The sequence below is a fragment of the Sminthopsis crassicaudata genome, chromosome 5, assembly GCF_048593235.1.
Source record: "Sminthopsis crassicaudata isolate SCR6 chromosome 5, ASM4859323v1, whole genome shotgun sequence".
Classification (NCBI taxonomy): Eukaryota; Metazoa; Chordata; class Mammalia; order Dasyuromorphia; family Dasyuridae; genus Sminthopsis; species Sminthopsis crassicaudata.
In genome coordinates, this window is record NC_133621.1 from 283,026,578 (window position 1) to 283,046,499 (window position 19,922).

The following is a 19,922-nucleotide window of genomic DNA, read 5'->3' on the forward strand; positions in this document are numbered from 1 at the left end:
ATGAAGAAACTGAGGCAGACAGAATTGAGTGACTGGCTCTGGGCCACACGGCTAGTCAGTGTCTGAGGCTGGATTTGAACTTGGGAAGAAAGCTCATCTTCCTGACTGCAGGCCTGGGGCTCCATGCGCTAGGGTGCCGCCTCACTGCCAATCAGGCCATAGGCAAAGCAATCTCAAAGGGGAGGAGATGGGGGTGAAAATCAAGCAAAAAAGGGGAATATTCACAATACCACGGTCTGTTTCATATAGTTTGTGTCAAAGCTAAAAAAAAACCAGCCTCTTTTTCGCTAAAATAGAGCTCTCTCTCCTGGTCTGAAAACACGCCTTCTCCTTCCGGGAACGGTGAGCCCCGCCATTGGGCCCGATGGACATTTGGAGAAGAAAAGCCTCCTGCGAGTTTTCCGTTCATTAGGGAGCAGAGCAGGGATCAGGCTTGTCTGGTGGACGAGAAGCGAGCCAGCCAAGTTCTCCGGTGCCGCATTTCCCAGCTAAGGGAGCGGCCCGGTGCTATTTCCGGGCCTACTTGTTGGCCAAAGTAGGTTATCCTACAGACCTCTGGGCGGATGCAGTCTGGCCTTGCGGACTACCTTCTGTCACCCCAGCTCAGACTGCTAGGGGGCGCCACAGTGCAAAGTGCCGGGCCTGGAACCGCGAAAGCCCGAGTGCAGATCCCGCCTCAGACAGTTCCCTGCTGTGTGCCTCCCGTTCTGGGAACTGTGACTGCACCTGTGTCTCCGAGCCGTTGTGGACAAGGTGATACTCTTAAAGTGTCCTACTTATAAATGCTCAACTATTTCCCACGTCCTCACCTACCTGAAGGCAGGGAGTGTTTTATGCTTGTTGGATCTGGTGCAGCGCATGGCGCCTCGGGCTGCCGTTTATCGAATCTTTGGGGGGAGGCGCTTCTGCCACCGAGTTCTCAGCGTGAAGGGTAACAATAGGTCATTTCTAGGATAATATCAAATAAATTATAAATATATATATATACACATCTTTATATAAATATGTATTATAAATATATAAATTTACACAAATATGTATTTACATAAAAAGATGTGCGTATATGTATATCTGCACACCTTCATGTGTATGTTTATGTGTGTATATGTATATTTACACAACTTTGTGTGTATGTATCTCCATATTTATAACACCTTTTTGTGTGTATATATATACATCTTCATATACACATATTTATACATCTGTGTGTGTGTATGTACATGTGACACTTTGCAATTTTAAAGTGCTATATAAATGTTAGCAATTACGTCATCAGTGAGCACGTGACACCCCCAGGTGTTTCCCCCTGTTCTGCCCTGGGAGGCAGGGAGTGTGAAAGTTTCTCTCCCCATTTTACAGATGGCAGAGCTGAGACTCGGAGCAGTAAGGAGCCTGCCCAAGGCCACTCGTGGCGAGCGGTCCGGCCCAGGCTTCTGCCTCCGAGTCTCCGGGTGCCGGAGAGGCGGCGGGGGAGGGGGAGGAGCCGGCTCTGGCCGTCCCCGGGTGACAGATGTCTCAGCCAGATGGCCTTTTCCTCCCGGGGAGAGCTTTTCAGGACAGCCAGAGGGGCTAGGAATAAATAAGCTTAGCCGCAGTTAGAGGCAATCGCTTCATGGCAGGACGGGCCGCGCGGCGCCGCTTTACCGGGGAGGGCGCTGACCTCACTGGCTTGAGGCTCCTTGGTTTACCTCCGTGCCCTGCCTCTCATCCGCCGGGGCTCCGCGTTTTTACTGGGGTCCTAGACGTCGGACCGATGGCCGAGAAGCCCGAGACGGACAGAGGCTGGCTCCCTGCCAGGTCTCCAGCTCGTGGAAGGGAGCCAACCTCCCTCAATTTACAGACAAGGAAACTGAGCCCAGAGGGTCAAGCCAGGGACATCCTGGGAGGTGGGCTTGAGCTGGTCCATTTCTGTGGCCCAGCGAGGCCTGGTCTGTGTGATATGATCCCTTTCTCCCATCTGACTTGGGCTCACGAAAACTTGGAGGCAGTGGATGGATGTGGATTCAGGGAGAGCCGAATTCAGATCTAATACTGGCTGGAAAAACTGCCTCAGTTTCCTCATCTGTAAAGTGGGGGCGATGGCAAGAGCCCCCACCACCTATGGTTGGTGTGAATATAAAATACGATGCTATCTGTAAAGCTCTTTGCAGATGTTAGAGTATTGTAAATCCTTGCCATTACTTTCCGGACAGGCTGGGGGAGGGGGGACATGCTCACCGCACTTTAAACAAACCTCAGTGAGCTGCGTCCTCACCAGAGTCCCCCTAAACACGCAAAACAGTTAGGTAAGGACGGGGATAGGCCACAAAATGTTAGTGTTTCTCTATGTAATTGAAACCAGGTATTTTCTTCCTAAGCAAAACACCCCTAAGAGCAGGTGAATGGTCCGGGAATAGTCCTTTCTCTCGGTCTCATCATTGAAAGGTTTGGAAACCAGAGGCCGTTCGGACTCCCACGAAAGTCCTTCCCTCTAAGAATAGTTTTTTTAAAAATGCAGAAATGGCCGAGTCTTGGAATGGCCTGAAACCAGGCTGGAGCAGGTTGGGTGACGGTCTGAAACCAGGCTGGAGCAGGTTGGGTGACGGTCCCGGTGGGGGATTTGCACCTCACTGATTCTGAAGATCTGGTTGCATCAGGCTAAGAACGTGACGCGAGAACTCCATCCCTCTCCAGCCCTGGAGAGCACAGGAGATTCGACTTCTCATGTGTGTGATATGTGTGATGTGATTCCCTCCTTGTACTTAACCCTGATTGCCTTGCTAAAAAATAATTATAAGTGCCTTCCTTATATTATATATTATAATAATATAATATGTTCATGTTAGTGATATGAATATATATTAATAATAATATAATATATTCCAATATTCCAATAGCATTCATTTAGCTTTAAAGTTTAAAAAAAGCTAAAAAAATTCTTTTATATGGTCGTGTCTCGTGTCTTCACTTTGTCATCCAACAAGCATTTCTCGAGCCCTTACTATGCCCTTGGCACTGAGGATTCAAGGATGAAAGGTAGACTCTGCCCTACAAAGAGGTAACGTTCCACGGGAGGGAAACGACACACCCCACTGTGGAGTGAGATGCAGCCTGGGTGAGTGGGAGGTGCCCGACGTGGACTCAGACCCGGCTGCCACGCTGGCCCCGTGAACCTGTGAGAGCTCAAGGGAGCCCTGAGGCCATTTAGCCCAAGCCCCCTTCCTGGACAGAGGCCCAAATCATCTCACGGGTTAGGGTCAGAGTAAAGGAAGATCAGACTCAAGTTTCTGGATCCCATCCTCACCTAAAGTAAGAGTTGAATTGCACCATAAATTTTATAAAGTCTTTTCTTCAGAACTCAAAAAAAAATGAGAGACAGTTAGATGGTGCAGTGCATAGAGCATCAGTCCCGGGATCAGGAGGAGCTGAGTTCAAATCCTTAGATGCTTGGTCACTGCATGAACCTGGCCAAGTCACTTAACCCCGATTGCTAAAAGATTAATTATAATAGCATTCATTATAGTATCATACATTATGATAACATTATATATTCATATTAGTGGAAGTAATATGAATACATAATATATTAATAAAATATAATATATTCCAATATTCTAATAGCATTCATTTAGTGCTTTAAAGTTTTTTAAGAGGTTAAAAAATTCTTCTATGTTGTCATTTGATCCTTACTTCAACCCTGTGAAGTAGGGGACCATTCCCCATTTTACAGAGAACACTGAGGATGAAGTGGGATTAAGGGACTTGCTTGGAATCCCACAGTCCCTAAGGGTCAGAGGCAGGGGCCCTCCCGACTAAGCTTTGTGCTCCTAACTGTTGGAACTAGGACTCGCTTGTGTGTGGGAGGTGGGAGGAGGCTGGGGAGAGGGGGCAGTGGGGATTTATTTCTTCAGTATGGAACCTCCCTTCCCAGGTGAAACTCTGCGACTCCTCCGTCTCATCCATCATTTTCAGAATTCCAAAGCCCGTCACAGAGTAGGGAGATTCGCCGCCACCAGAGTAAGGATTTTTTTATAAGCAGCAACAAGCCAGCGTTTATGATTCCAGCTTGATGTCGTACTAGACGCTGTAACTTTAGAGCTGACATCCTTCTTTCATTTACCCAGTTGATGTGATGGTTTGGGGCTGAAGTCATATGCTAGGCATGAGATAAAGCGGGGTGTGGATGTGAGGGAGGGGGTGCTGCCACATTCCATCCCAGCTGGGGGGCTCCCCATCTTCCTCGGGGGGAAGCGGGAGAGGGGCACGGGGCATGGGAGCAGGGGTTGTGAAAAGAACACACCCACCCCTCCATTTGTGTGCCTGCCAGTGACTTCTCCGGTGTTGGCTACCCAGAGGGGTTTAGTTCACAGGACAAGAGACCAGCTGGGGGATCCTTCCTAACCTCAAATCTAGGTTCCCGTGAACCAGCATTTCTGCTATCCAGCATGGACTTGAACCAGGAAGCTGTTCGATCTATTTGGTTCAGATTTTTGTTTTGTCAAAAACTGTGATCTCATTACCGTAGGGAAATTCCACGAGGAAACTCCCTGTCCTCACACAGTGGGGTGCCTGCTCTACAATTTGTGCGCCTAGAGACTGTTTGACAGGACAGGTGATTTGCCATGGGTCAATATAGAATTAGATCATTTTTTTCTAATATTCTTTTATTTTGGGTCTAGGACCAGCTCTTATAAGGCAGGTTGGGTTTATTTTTTGCTCTTAAATTTCCCCTTCTTGAGGTCTCCTGCTTATTTATGCTTGCTGTGATGGCTTTTTTAGAATCGTGGGATTGAGCCATTGTGAGAGGCCTTTAGAGGAAGATGGAGGATTGAATAAGGGCAAAGGGGGATTTCCCAAGTAGAAGAGAATGGCTGCGTGCTCTCACCCCAGCGAGTCTGACGTCAATGCTCAGCAACAAAACACATTATTAAAGGGATGGTTAGTGTGCATCTAAAGAAGGAAGCGGCGATCACAAAGGTCCAGCATGGTTCCAGCAGGGTAGGCCCTGCCAGATTTAAGCTCGTCTTCTTTAACACGGTTTCTAGCGTGGTAGAGCAGAGCAGAGGAAAAGTGTAGCTACAATTAGATTGTAGTGCAGCATTTGAATAAAGAGCATGAGAAGTGACATGAGCCAAACAATAGTATAGTTGTTTGGATTTGGGACAGGTTGAATGGCTGGAATCCAAAGAGAAGTCAGTGATCATTAAATGTCAATTTGGAAGGAGATCTCTTGAGCACAGGTTCTTAACTTGGAGTCTATGAACTTTAAAAATATATATATTTCAATAACTGTGTAAGTAGAATTGATTTCCCCAGTAATTCCATGAATTCTTATTTACACATTTAAAACCATCATTCTGTGAAGCTTCCCCACCATGCTAATGGACTCCTTGATCCAGAAAAGGTTAAGAAAATTCCTGCCCGAGTGTCGTGCTCCAGGGAGCTGTTCTTGGCTTTTATATGGTTTAACATTTTTATCAATGTTTTGGATAAAGATTTGGAAGTCACGCTTATCAAATTTGCAGATGACATAAAGCAAGAAAAAGCTAATCTGCAGGAGCCAAGTGAGTGGAAAGCCAGGATCCAAAGAGACTTTAGACAGGCTAGGACATGGGGAGGAAACTAGTAAGATGAAATTTTAATAGGGATTAATGCCAAGTTTCATGCTTGGGTTCATCATCATCACAGCTAGAAACGGGAGAGACAGAGTTCAACAGTGGTTCTTCTGAAAAAGATCTGGGGATTTTCACGGACTGTAAGTTCAATGAGTCAGCGGTATGATACAGCAATCAAAAAAAAAAAAAAAAAGCTGTGTTATAAGTCTCCATTTAAGATAAACATAGAATGTAAAATGGGAGGGGATAAGGAGAGAAAATACTTACAGAGTGCCTCAGACTTGCCAGGCTCTGTGCTAAATGCCTTACAGATCTAATCTCATTTGATCAGGAATTCTTGAGTTCTTAGAACTTTAAAAAAAATTCCAAAAATTATTTTAACATACTTAACTTCCTTTGTATTTTATTTCATGCATTTAAAAATAAAATTTGGGAAAGGGATCCATGAGCTTCATCAGATTGGCTGCCCACGGAGTCAAGAAAGGTTGAGTGAGCCTGGGCTAGAACAAGGCTGGCGCTGGTCCTCCTGCTCTCTGTCTGTATCAGATGCCATCTGGAATATTATGTTCTGTCCTGGGCCTGACAATGCAGGAAAGGCATTGACACATTAGAGAGCAGTCAGAGGAGAGAAAACAAGATGACGGAGAGCTTTGAACTCATGCCATCTGAGAAATGGTTGAAGGAAGTGAAGATTGCCCTGGGTAATTGCTTACTTTAAGAGAGACAGTCAAGGAGAAGAAATATTCTGTTGCATCAGGAGCTATGGTAGAAGCTGTAGAGGCCCGGGGTGAGGTTTGCTGCCAGGAAATGCTTCTTAAAATATAGACCCATCCAAAAGTGCCATGAGAGATGGTGAGTTCACCATCTGTGGAGGAGTTTGAATAAAGCCTGGATAACTGGATAAACAAGTAGATTATAGAGGGGATTCTGGCTGGCAGTAGACAAAATAGCCTCTGAAGTTCATAGGTTCATGAGATTATAGACTGAGAGCTGGAAGGGACCTTCAAGGCCACTGAATCCAACACCCCCACTTGATGGCTAGAGAAATGGAGGCTCACTTTCAATAGATTTCTGATGGATAGAGCCATCTGCAGATGAGGACTATGGGGACTGAATATGGATCACAGCATAATATTTTCACCTTTTTGGTTACTTTTTTTTCCCTCTCATTTTTTTCTATTTTTGACCTGATTTTTCTTCTGCAACAAGAAGGAAACTGAGTCTGAATCCTAAGATCAGAGATTTAGAGCTGGAACTTCACTTTGAGAGCTGAGAGAATCTTAGATATGTGATCAAACACCTTCTATCTAGAGGCCCAGAGAAGAAGTTCATTGACTTCTGGTAAAGAGGTCATGGTACCATGATCTTAAAGCTGGGAAGAACCCAGTAGTTCTCCAATTCAACTCCCTCATTTTCAAGAGAGGGAAACTGAAATTTCAGGAGGTATTTGTTCAAGGTAGAAAGCATCAGAGATGAGATTCAAAACCTCTGTTGCTAATGTCAGTGTTCCTTAGGATTCTACCACCTTCCCACACCCAAGTTTTCTCCTCTAAGATGGCATGATCTTCATGGGGAAGAGAGAAGTGTTAATATCACTGTATTTATTTGCATATATTATAAATAACATTTTAAACCTAGAAAGCACGGAAAACATTCTCTTCAAGTTATTGGATCTTCAGGCTACAATCTGGTGTCTTCCCTTGTGATTGAAATGTGCAAAAATCTCAGATCCCTCCGAGGGTGCAGATTTTGGAATACTGACTGCATGGCACATCCTCCTTGAGTCCCCCTACACGTCTGACCTTCAGCCAGACGGGCCTGTTTAGGCCAGCCATTCTCTCTTGCCCCCGTAGCACACTCAGAACATACTCCTCCTTAATCTCTGCTCCCATCAAGGCTTCGTTCAGGGATCATCTCCTTGTAAGAAGGTCTGTCTGGGGTCCTTGGAGGACAAAAAAATATCTTTCCTTTTGCTTAGAACTAAGTTAGACTCTTAATGATTGTTTTCCAACTTGTTTCCCTTGTTAATCTCTCCCTCAAACACCTCCCCTAGGTTCTTTGTTTTTATTTCGTATGTTCTTTCATTTGGTGATCTGTGGACAAGTTATATTTCCTTCCAGAAGAATGTAAGCTCTTGAGGGCAGGAATATTTCACTCATATCTTTAGCACTTCATATAGTGCCCAGAACACAGCAGAAGTGTTTATATAAATACATATAAATTAAAATAAATATAAAAATAATACATATAAAATATAATAAAAATAACCAGCCTACAAATGCTGGCTGAATTGCCTTTGCAGTTGGAGAACTTGGGCTGCAATCCCACTTCATACTCCGTGTGAGACTGTGGACATCTGGCCTGTTTCCTCATCTATAAAATGGGGAGGGAGAACGGAAAGTCCCTGTCCCTTTTAACTCCAGGTCTTTGACATTATGAAGAATTGAATACAGGACAAATTTCTGGAGTTGGAACACAATTAACTTTGACTGGGTCCCATTATCAAAAAATGGCCTCAGATGCTGAGCTCATTTGTCACATACGAGTGGAGAGTTCTGGGCTCAGAATGGAGACCTGAGATTTAATCCCGACTCTGACTCCAGGCAGATCATGAACCTTCACATGATGCCCCGGGAAGTGTAGAGAATCCTCCTTATTGTAGAAATCACAAGCCCCTCTTACTTCACAGGAATGTAATGGAAATGATCATTAGCATTTATAGAGTGCTTTAATACTCTCATTTCCATTTAAATTCATATAATACAAATACGCTCTCATTTCCTTCTCACAACAATGGGTGAGTGCAGATAGGTGCTATTATTATCCCAATTTTATAGATGGGGAAACTGAGGCCGACGGAGCTTAAGTGACTTTGCCATGACTAACAGCTATTAAGTGTGTGAAGGATCATTCCAACTCAGGACTTCCTGGCCTCAGGCCCAGGGCTTTATCCGAGATGCCCTTTAAAGAGGGATAGAACATCCCCTGAGGTTAGCACACTGATTGGCACTTAATATATACTTGGTGATTGATTATTTATCTATACGTTATTCCAAGGCCTAGACCTTTGATTTCATTGGTATAAGGAAATCCCCATCGAAGGCTCTTCTCCTCCCCATGCAAAACAACTCCCATTCTTGGGTTTCTAGCCCTTGAGTTGTCCAGGGGGCACTGAGAGGTCAAGGACTTGCCCAGGCTCCCTCAGACAGAATGAGACTTGACCCAGTATTTCTGACTCAGGACAACCTTCTCTCCACAGCCCATTTTCATTCAGTTGGATGCTTTGATTGAATCTTGGATTTTTTGCTTTTGACTACGTGTTTGTTTTCTGAAGTCTCATCACTGAGGTCCAGAAAGGCTTGTCTCTGGAAGGCCAGCCACCAGATGGTGACCTTTATGGCCACAGCAATTCCAGAAATGCCCTGTTTGGGCTTAGAAAGGGCAGTTTCCATCTGTGGTTCTGGAGGGGCTACCCTGTGTGGAGAATTCTGCTTAGACTGCCAACTGGGTTAGAGCTTTTCATGGATATGGACCCCAGGGACCCTGGAATACTTCTGCCATGAAAAATTGATGAGGGGCCTTCTTGTGGTTGGACATGCCAAATGTAAGAGCCTGGCGACTTCGTCAGAACACTTGTCAGGCGCCAAAGTTATCGATTGCCCAGAAGGAGCTGCGTCTCTTCCCCACACCATCAAATGCTGATCTGGAGAACTGTTGAGAAGGATGGTCCATTCTCCTAAGCTGATGGTACAGGGCCATGAGATGATGTCAGAGTTTGATAGCAGAGAGCATCTGGGTCAACCCTTTCATTTTTCACTTGAGGAAACTGAGGTCCAAAGTGGCTAAACTTAAGTGACACGAATCCAAAGTCTCTCCTTCCTTTGGACTAAATTACCTCCCTGTGTGAAAAGTTCTTTTAAAATTTTAATTTAAATTAAATAATTTATTTAAAATTTTAGAAAATACCTCCCCTCTTCCCCTCCATTCTGAACCTTGTAACAAAGAATTTTTAAAAAGGCTGTTCAGTAGAACTAACCAATAATTGATAAGACAGTTTGAGAGAATGCAAGTCACATAGCCAGAAAGTGCTGAAGGCAGGATGTCACATAAAACCGAGCACACACGAAGGACTTAATTAATCCTGGACTTGGGGTCATGAAGTTTAGATGCAGCACGAGAGGCTTACTAGCTATGTGATCCTAGGCAAGTCAACTCAACTCGTTTCCTTTCCTCAGCTCTAAAATGGAAAAGAAAACAGCACCTAATTTGAGGAAATAATACTGTAAAGTCCTTGGCAAACATTAAAGCTCTATATAAATTCAAGCCATTGTTATCATTTTATTACATTGTTGTTAGAATTATATAATTACAAACATAACCATGTTATCAGTATTATTGCTGTTGTTATAGAAATGCTTGTTGACTGAAACGAGGTCTTACTCGTTCTTAGCCCCTATCTCCACACAGATGCCGAGCAATACATAAAATGAGTAAGGCATTCAAATTAATAATTCATTTTTCTATCTCTCTATCCCCAGCATGTTGGGCGGTGTCTGGCACTACTTCATAGCTTGGCGGCTGATCAATTGTGTGCCCATTCCAAACGCAGAATCTCTGACCTCTGCAGAGAAGGGATGGGTGGAGGGAGGGGTGCGTACTTTTCCGTCTCTTGGAGAAGGGAGGAAATAGTAAAGTGGAGCTTGGTCAGCATTGTGACCCAGTGATTAAAGCTAAGCTCATGTTTTCCTAAAAACAACAACAACAAACCCAAAAAGGGATCTATAGAAGTAGCAGGTCTGGCGTGTATAGTCTGTGGACAGTTCTGTAGCCATAGTTTTTTTTCAGTCTTTGCTTCCGAAACAACCGGGGCCAAGTGACTCGGCTAGGGAGCATCTGAGGCTGGGTCTGGAATTAGGTCCTCCCGAGTCCAGGACCAATGCTCTCTCTGTCCATCTTGCAGCCTCTTCTGCCCAACTCTTTTGGGGGAATGTGTGTAGTGGGGTGTTGGTTGGTGTTTCTGCCGAGTCAAAATAGTCCAGTGTCTGGCAGGTATGCTTAATGAATGTTTGCTGAATGACTGAAATCGAATCAGGAATTGTAAATTCACTTTAGTGATCGCAGCTATTCACACAATTTACAACCACAAGAATAGCTTATGTTTGTGTAGCACTTTAGGGATCAGAAAGTATTTACATGTTTTCTGATCCTCCTCAGCCTGGTAAGAAAGGTGCCATTATTCTTCCTATTTTGCAGATGAGGAAACCGAGGCTGAGGAAGGTTAGAGTTCTGCGTTAAATGAATCACCTGTAGCTCTCCAAGGCAGGTTCCCACTCCCGTGCTCCCGATTCCAGGTCTGAGTTGAGCCAAGTGGGAGCAGGAGCCTCAGCTCCTGGCAGCTCCTTAGGGCTCCAGAGCTCAGGATGTTTGTCCCGATTTCACTGCCCTCGGCCTAAGCAGCATCCAGAGTGATGCAGTCTGTGACACTCTTGGCCCCTGCTGCTGTCCCTTGCAGACAAAGGCCTTCATTGACATCACAAGCCTCCCTAGGGGAGGCTGCCATGTCACGAGCAGCAGCTAAGCTGCTAAGGCTGAGAGCTTTCCCTGCAGAGAATAGGAATGATGCCGAAAGCACAGGGTCAGTGTTTCTTACTAACCTCACTGGCTTACAGACTAAGAATTTCTCAGTTGCTCTATGCTCACCCTCCTGGGAAATCCAGATTTTTGGCCTTAAAAAGAATCGGGCTTAAGATAGATTACAAGACCAAAACTGAACATGGCCAGAAATGATCACTTGTGTATTCTCTTCCATCCTCCTCCCTGGCTGGGATAAAATTTGGAACTAGAGTCAAAGCTTGCAGGGAAGGGGGGGCCCTTGCCTCCAGCATCTGCAGGATCCTTTCTTTGCAGAGGTAGCAGACACTAAGTGTGGAGCACTGAATGGACTGTCAAATGGAAGGCTGTTCAGTTGTGCTCTGTTGACTTTCCCTTTTACTGGGACTAAGATTGTTTTCTGCATACTGGGGAAGGAATTATATTTGAAAATGGAAGTGATGTAAAAAGGAAAAAAGCATTTGAAGGCTCATGGATAGGGCAGGGATGATAATAATGGGGGTTAAAGATTTAGATTCATTTGGTTTATGTTTTTGATCCCTTTGTCAACCAACTTGGTAAGAGACAGTCTGGGAACAAAAAGGGTAGACCAGCCTGGCAAGACATCCTTTTAGAGCAGGGATTTTCAGCCTGCTCATGGGTCATGGATCTCTCTGGCAGTCTCATAGTCTGTGAACCTTTGCTCAGAAACATGGTTTGAAATGAAATGAAATGTTAAATTCCATCTGAAGTTAAAGAAAATCAGGATGTAATTCCCCACCCACCCACCCCATAGGTTTCCTGAAATCTGTCTAAGTGTACCTGAAGAACCTCTTTTCGAGAATGGGGATGGAGGTAGATGGAAGTTATGGAAACAGCTTGGCGTTGGGAATCGGTTTCTATCTGTAAATCTCCCTAAAATGAGCTTTCATTTCTTAAACTTGAGTTCAGGCCTCTGCTCCACTGCTTAATATTCTTTGTGTTCTTGGGTTAGTCACTGGAAGTCACTGGAGCTCGGGAGATTTATATGTAAAATGAACTGGAGAAGGAAATGGCAAACCATTCCAGTATCTTTGCTGAGAAACCCCCCTAAGAGCTCACAAGGAGTCAGACGTGGCCGAACAACAAAGCAATAGAAACCTAAGGGATTTTTTTTTTTTTTAAGCAACACACTTGTTTCAACAGGCAGAGTATTACCTCCTTTGAAAAAGTCTTAGATTTTGAGCCCCAGACCTTTGCCATTTATCCCCAGTCCTTTGAGATGATTGTCTTTATGTTGTTTTTATCCTGTATTTAAATATCTGGGTCCATGCTTTATTCCTCCAATTTCCAAGAGAAACTCTTGGAGGGCAGAGACACAGATGCCAGTTTTGGCTCTGTAGCTTCAGCCCCTCACCGAGTCTCGTCTCACTGCAAACAGCAGGTATTGATTTAAATGCTTCTTGAGTTAGATTCATTTTGGGGAAGAGAAAATCGCTCATCTTTTTCAGAAAAGTTAACTGCTTGTTTTCCTTAAAAGAACAGAAGCTTCAAGAGGTCAGGAACTGCTCCTCATTTATGAACAGCATCATGCAGGCACTTGGCAAATGCAATTCAACTCGATTCAGTGAGGATTTACTTACTTCTTCTATGTGAATGAATGAATGAGCATTTAAATGCCTTCTATGAATGAATGAAGAATAAATGTATTCTTGGTGAATGAATTAATGAATAAAAAAAGTACACAGTCCCTCTTCTGGGTCAGACACTGTGCTAGAACTTCTGAGATTCTTTTACCGACGGATTGAACATGAATCCATCGTGCTTGGAAGACGCAGCGCGGCCATTTCTGCAGAAATGGAGGTGACCGTAATGTGCTTGTTTTGTAGAGTCCAAATGGATTGCTGCTGACGCCCAGCCCGCTGCTGTCTAGCATTCACTTCTGGAGCAGCCTGAGCCCCGTGGCCCCCCTGAGCTCTGCCCAGCTGCAAGGACCCAACACTTTGTTCCAGGTGAGTTTCAGACATGAATGTGCTTGCTGCTGCTCCGGAGGCAGGGCCGGGGGTAATTCAGGAACAGGGAGTTTTTCCTCTACATCAGGGCTTGTTGATAGATAGGGAGCATTAGATCATCACACAGGGGAGGGACTCTTCATATAAGGTCTGGGAACTTAGGGAAAAAAATGTTAAGGCCTATACTTTGATGATTCTGGGAAGGGACGCCCACACTTGAGTAGTCTACCCAAAAGATCTATACACGAAAAAGCCAAGAACTGCCGACTGGAGATTGGAGGGGAGAAAAAAAAGAGTATTTGACAAAATCCCTAAACTTATACAAATGGTGTCCTTGTAACTTATAACTAACTGCACTGAGAAGAAAAATGCACATTTAATGTGCACACAGAGGGAGAGGAGAGGAAAGAGGAGGGATGGATAGTTAACTATTTTAACATAATTGATTTGCTGTGTAACTGATCAGTTTGCAAGTCTACCATGTGTCAGATTAATGGGAGAGACAGCTTGCAAGGATAAACTGGAGATGTACATTAAAAATGTTATTCTGAGGAGGGGGGCCATGGGCAGACAAGGCCCACAGGGTCCCAGCTGCTATGTAATGAGCATTTACTCCAGTCCCCTCATTCTTCATTTGAAGAAACTATGATCTAGAGTACCCCAGAGAGTGACAAGTCACACAGTGGGGTCAGATCTGGGGGCTCACCCACATCCCCATCGCGTTTTCTCATTCAGGAAGCTGGCATTAAGTCCCTAATGAGGCGTCTGTCACTGGGGATACAGAAAATGGCAAAAGACAGTCCCTGCTCTCACGTAGCTCACACTCTAACGGGGGAGACAATGTGGATGTATAAGCAGCATACAAATGGGAGACATTGAATTGGAGTTTCAAGGGTCCTGGCTTTTTAGGGTGGGATTTTAGCCGTGCCTTAAAGGAAGCCCAAAGTATCTTGTTTGTACAGAGTACCTTGTTTGAGAACTGGAAACAGGCCAGTTTTGTTGATAGGACGTTTGGAAGGAAGGAAGGTCTAAGACGACTGGAAAGATAGAGGAGGGCCTGGTTAAGCAGACCCCTGAATGCCAGAGCATTACCTCTTTGATCCTCAAGATGCCAGGGAACCACTGTGTTCATCTGACTGACCTGCGCTTTAGGAGGATCACTTTGGTGGCTGAGTGGGGGACAAACTGCAGAGAAACTGGAGGGGAAAGAAAATGAGCTGCAGTTTGGACATAGTTCTCTCTAGTGAGTCAGAGGTGACACGAACTCAGGTCCAGCCTTCCAGCGTCTCAGAGGGGAGCTGGGCACTCGGCTTTCAAACATTTTTGTGCACCAGCTCTGGACGCCTTGTGTGGGGGGGTTCCGTTAACGGACCGGCCAGCACGCTCACACACCGTAGCAGGGGATTCAGGTTTACTATGGGTGATTTCTGGATCCTGCACAGGTTGCGGGAGATCCTGTTCCTCCTCACGCAGCCCCCAAGACCAGGTCTGGAGGAAAGTTTCCTGGTACTTAGGATCCGTTAAGGCAACACACAGGGAAGGTTAAAGGATTTTGCTTTTAAGTCTCAGGCTGCTTGGAGTTAGTCATCTTACCGTAGCTGATGGGATTTGGTCATCTTTGCCAGGACGAAGCAGGGGGATGGCTGCTGGGGTGGGGACGTACTCAGCAGTATGGCCAGCTGCTTATGGTATTAAGCGTCTCCAGCCACTGGAGCCACACTGCTCAAATCGAAGCTGACATTTTAAAAGCGGAGAGCCCATTCTTGCTGAGGAGGTACCCACCTGCATGGTAAAGGGAATTCCTGACCTGGGAGTTCTGCAGGCTAGGGACAGCAGGTCTAGCTCCTATTCAGGTAAAGACATGGGAAGAGTCATGCCAGAGGGTCCCCGTTTTGTGAGAGCACTTTCACAACAGCAAAAACTGGAGCTCCCGAGGAGTAGGGAGTGTCGGGGTGCCGTCTCCTCAAGGAGGACAGGGGGCCCCCCCCACTGCTCAGTAGCTGCAGTCCCAGGTGCGAGGCCCCTTGATTTACTTCATTTTTAACTTTACCTATACCTGCAATCTCACTTGTGGGGTAACTCCCTCCACTAACACAGACCTGCATCTTGTCTGTAGTGAGCCACTGCCTCAGTCACAAAGCAGCCACCAGCCAGGATGTGTCACAAGGAGGGCGAGGTTCTGACTTTGCCTCTGATGCTTATCTTGGACAAACCATGGTGTGTACCACGGAGGGATTGGCCCTGCTCCTGGGGTTCATGAGGACTGAACGGGGACGCTGTATGCGTGTGTGGTGGCTGGCGGGGAGGAGGGAGGGCAGAAGAGAGCCTGTCAAGCTGCCCTCCGCTGTACGGCAGATCTGCCTCCCCATCAAACCCATCCTCGGGCTGGCTCAGTTATAGCCGCCATGAAACGCGGCTCATCTCAGAGCTGACTGCCGTCGAACAGAAGCACAGACTCCCAGGGTCTGGCCCATAGGAGGTTTTTAATAGATTACTGATTCTTCATTTATTTTTTAACGTGCCACTTTAATAAGCCCTAGGTTATAAACTGCAGCATAAAAGATTGGGTTCAGTTTATTCGGGGGCCAGGCTGGTCAGGAAAATGTCGGGTAGACAATGCTGGACCCTCTCCCCTTTTGTAAAAGGGCTTAAAAAGGAGAGCATTCTGAAAAGATAGAAAGGGAAGACAGTTTTGAGTGTTTGGGAATAGGGCAGACAATTTTAAAAAAATTTTGTCAAATCTGAAAATAATTTGCTTCAGAGATTACTTCTCCAAAGACTGTTCCTGCCATAAATGTCCTAGAATCAGAGAACCAAGCACACAGACTTGGCCTGTAATGAATCTTCAACAAGACTGGCAACTTTCCTGTAGATAATTAGAAGAGAAAACGGGATGTGAATCTTTAAGGTTAGAGCTGACAGATCTCAGCTGCCTTAGCCAGAGCATAAAAAAGCTGTTGCCCGAGTTTTGGGGGAAAAGAGAAATGGGAGATGACAGTTATGGCAAATTAGTGGGGAACATCAGAGAAGACGAGGGCAGATGAAAAGAACAAATCATCCTTCCCCGAGAGTACTTTGTAATTAAGACAATCTCAGGGACAGACGGGCTACAGGCAAGGAAAGACTGAAAGTCGGTACTTGGTATGTGTATGTGCATGCACACAGACACACACACACACACACACTCCCTAGAGATGTGGCTTAAAATTTTAAAAACAAATAGAATTGTGAGGTAAATCCCAAAATGGCAGAGAGAAAGCTGAGAAACTCTTCTACCCTTTTCCCCCTTAAAAAAAAAAAAAAAATTATGGGTCAAAAGATGATGCAAGTGGAGAAACATGCTGGGATCCCGAGTCTTTAAGCAGCACTAAGACTTGTGGGATTGGTTGCCTGCCTGTCCCCATGTTTGTGGGGCCGGAGGACACGGTGGCCGTGTGATCTTGGGTGACTCACTTATCTGGCCTGACCCGCAGCTGGTAGAACGTCGCTCACGGCCCAATTTGAAATGAAGGCAGTGTGCAGCCTGCAGGGCCCAGGGACCGCACTGAGACTGGAACCTGCCAAGTAGGCGCCAGGTCGTGTGGTGCCGGGGCCTTCTTCGCCTGCACCAGGGAGGCTGGGCCCAGCTCCGGTGCTCACCCTCAGGTGGTGTTCATGTCTCTAAATGGCTGCCAAAGCAACTTCCTTTAAACAGAGAGAGCTCTGACCAGGGATTCTTCTACCTCTTCCCCCAAACTGCCCTTCTAGCCTCAGTGGGCACTGCTGCTCCTCCTCTCTGCCATCTGCCTGGGCACACGCACGGCTGCTCGTGCTGAGGATGCGGCTCCCCCCATCTTCTGCATCACACCTTTCCTGTTCTCTCCCCCACTGCAAGTGCCCTCCCTCCCAAAGTACCGCCTAATTATCTGCACTTATTCCCCTTCTCTGTTTCCTGTTCTTGTCTCCCTCGATTACAGTCCTTCAAAGCCTGGCCGAGCACCTGCTTAGCCAACGCTTGCTGTGACAGGAACATCCCGTTTCTCCTGTGATGGAGTAGAAGCTCTTTGGAGACAGACAGGAGGAAACGTTCCATTTTATTTTGCTTATAGGTGGTTCTGGATGATGATCTAGAGATTCTGGACCTTTTACCCTTTGGGCAGCCTAACGATCCTCTCTCATTGTAAGGTTTTTAATAATTGATGGAAGTGCTAAATTTCCATCAGAAGTGGATGTTTTAAATTTTAAAGATCACTTCCCAGCCCTTCCTGTCCCCCATTGCAGTGTGTGGACCTCCATGGACTTTAGGCCAAGAATGCCTGGTCCAAGGAATCCATCAGTCAGCCAAGTTTTTACTAGTCGCCTCTTATGTGCCCAGCAGTATCATCCAGAACCGCAGTAAGCCACATCCAGCCATGTGCATCTCCCACTAGTCTTACTGACTACTACTGAACATGTATTAAGTGCCTACTATGCGCCAGGCACTGTGTTGCTTTGCTTCTTACATATCAACTCTGGGAGCTGGATGATATCATCTCCATTTTCAGTCAAGGATTCGGAGGCAGGCAGAGGTTAATTGATTAGTCCTAATAGATAACCTGTAAGGGTATGAGGTTGGATTTGACCTCTGGTCCTGACTGGTCTAGTACCACCTACTACCTTCCCCTTAAAAGGCCAAAAAGGCTTTTAATTGTTATAAGTAAGTCATTTGGGAGTGGCAATGGCTAAATATAGGCCATCTGATCTAAAACTGGTGGCCCTTCTACCACACCCATCTGACTTTGTTCTCAAGACCAATGGAGGCTACATTTCAGGTTAACTAAACTCACTTTCTGCTCCTGTTTTAAAGTGTGCACTTCTAAAACTTTTAAAAGACTCTAGATCTTATCAGTCTGGAAATAATCTAATAAAGTCAAATTCCTCCACCCCCCCCCCCCAGTCTGCTGCCCCAAAGGTGGCTTAGTAATCAATCTTGGCCAAGCTGGTCCTCAGTCTCTATCTCTGGACTCATAATCACAGCCCTTCCAGAGCCTGTATTCGTCGACTGATTGTCAAGAACCTGGAGTTACCTACCTTTCACAAGGAGAGAAGTTCTCGAAATCTTTTTTTTTTTTTGGGGGGTGGGGGGGGAGAGGGGCTGAGGTAATTCAATTGGGGTTAAGTGACTTGCCCAGGATCATACAGCCAGGAAGCGTTAAGTGTCAGACCAGATTTGAATTCCTCCCGACTTGAGGGCTGGTACTCTATCCACTGAGCCCCCTAGCTGCCCCGACAAGACTTCTCCATTGACGCTAACAGTAGCCTGGAAGGCTCTCTGTAGCACTCTTTGGAGAGCTGCCGGCAAGTTTCATGGAACATTCCTAGAGTATTAATGACTCATTATTATTAACTCGTCCACTTAAGAGTGCCAGTGCGGGGCCAGCCTCTGCATGTCAAGTTTCCTCTTGATATTTAAAAGCCAATCAATATGGCTACAGGGGCTGTGTGCCTTCCTGCTCACACCCTGGGACTGCCATTCTGCCTGGTTTGTGATGGTGACATTTTGCTTTTTCTCCCGTCTAGTTTCCAACTCTGCTCAACGGCCACATACCAGTGCCAATCCCCAGCCTGGATAGAGCCTCTTCCCCAGGACTGCTTTCTTCAAATGCTCAGAAATCCTGATGATCTCTCTGCAGAAAAGGACTCATTAGTTGATATAAGAAATCCACCCCAGCGGGCTAATTTTCCTGTGTCGTGACAAGGACATTGTGAAACCCTGTTACTTGGTTTGCACTTTCCATTACTTGGATAGTCTAGTTTGAGTTAGCATTTTTTTTTGACAGTTTATATATATATATATATATATAAAACATATATGTATGTGCATATATATATATATATATATATATATATATAAACCTGTTTTGCATTAAATGATTTTTTTTCATGTTTTTATATTCTCTTAGCTCTCAAGTGTTGAACACTGTTGACAGTGAAGAACTTTTCTTTATGGATTTCATTGTATCTAATAAGGATGTGAAGCTTCCCCCCACCCCCTTAATTCTGCACTGTGCTTATGTACACTATAACCGGCTGTGCCTTCCTTTGCATAATGTTTAATGTTATGTAAATGATTTATATATTTTCTAGTATTAAGATAAAATGGTTGAAAGAAAAAATTTAGTATCCAACGGCGCTATGGTAGTGTTGCATTATTTTTCACAAGCAGGCAATATGAAAGCACATTCATATAACTTTTAACTTCGTGCTTTCAAATTGTATACAAAATTGCCTTATAATTTTTTGAACTGAAAGACAATAGTAAATCTGTCTAAGGTAATGAGTTTTTTTTTTATTAAAAAAAAAAAAAAAAGAATAAACCAAGCCATATTTAGACAATGAATATTCATAGACTGAACTGTTCTGAGGGTGTATTAAAAGCATAATTTCAAAAGGCAAGCCTTCTAGCTGCCGACAGGACCTTTCAGATTCCTTGAAAACAGGGATTGAAAATGCAAAAGATACAGAGAGAGATCTCTCCATGCCCTTGGGAACTGTCTTGGATTGTTCCCAATCTTACATGTTCTCTTAGCAAATGAGGACAACCAAGGACTTCCATTTTCCATAGAGAGTGACTCATCTGAATAGATTTACTCTGTCAATATGTGTTCAGGGTTTCCCCGAAACCCTTAGGATCACAGGTAGAATATTTATAACCTAGTGTTTTGAAAGGGGCTCACTTTAAAGAGGGTTCTCAGTTTTGGAAATTTGGGCAGAATGCTTTACTTAACTT

At 45.1% G+C, this 19,922-nt stretch overlaps 1 protein-coding gene across 1 annotated transcript in view; it reads left to right on the forward strand.

Annotated features, from left to right (window-relative positions):
• The window catches only part of ELK3 (ETS transcription factor ELK3), a 91,553-nt gene extending 72,235 nt beyond the window's left edge, over positions 1-19,318 (forward strand). The window contains exons 4-5 of the mRNA XM_074271317.1: positions 13,052-13,174; positions 18,713-19,318. Coding sequence (XP_074127418.1) covers positions 13,052-13,174; positions 18,713-18,811 — 222 coding nt within the window. The 3' untranslated portion in view covers positions 18,812-19,318. The remainder of the gene's footprint in view (positions 1-13,051; positions 13,175-18,712) is intronic.
• The last annotated feature ends 604 nt before the right edge of the window (positions 19,319-19,922 follow it).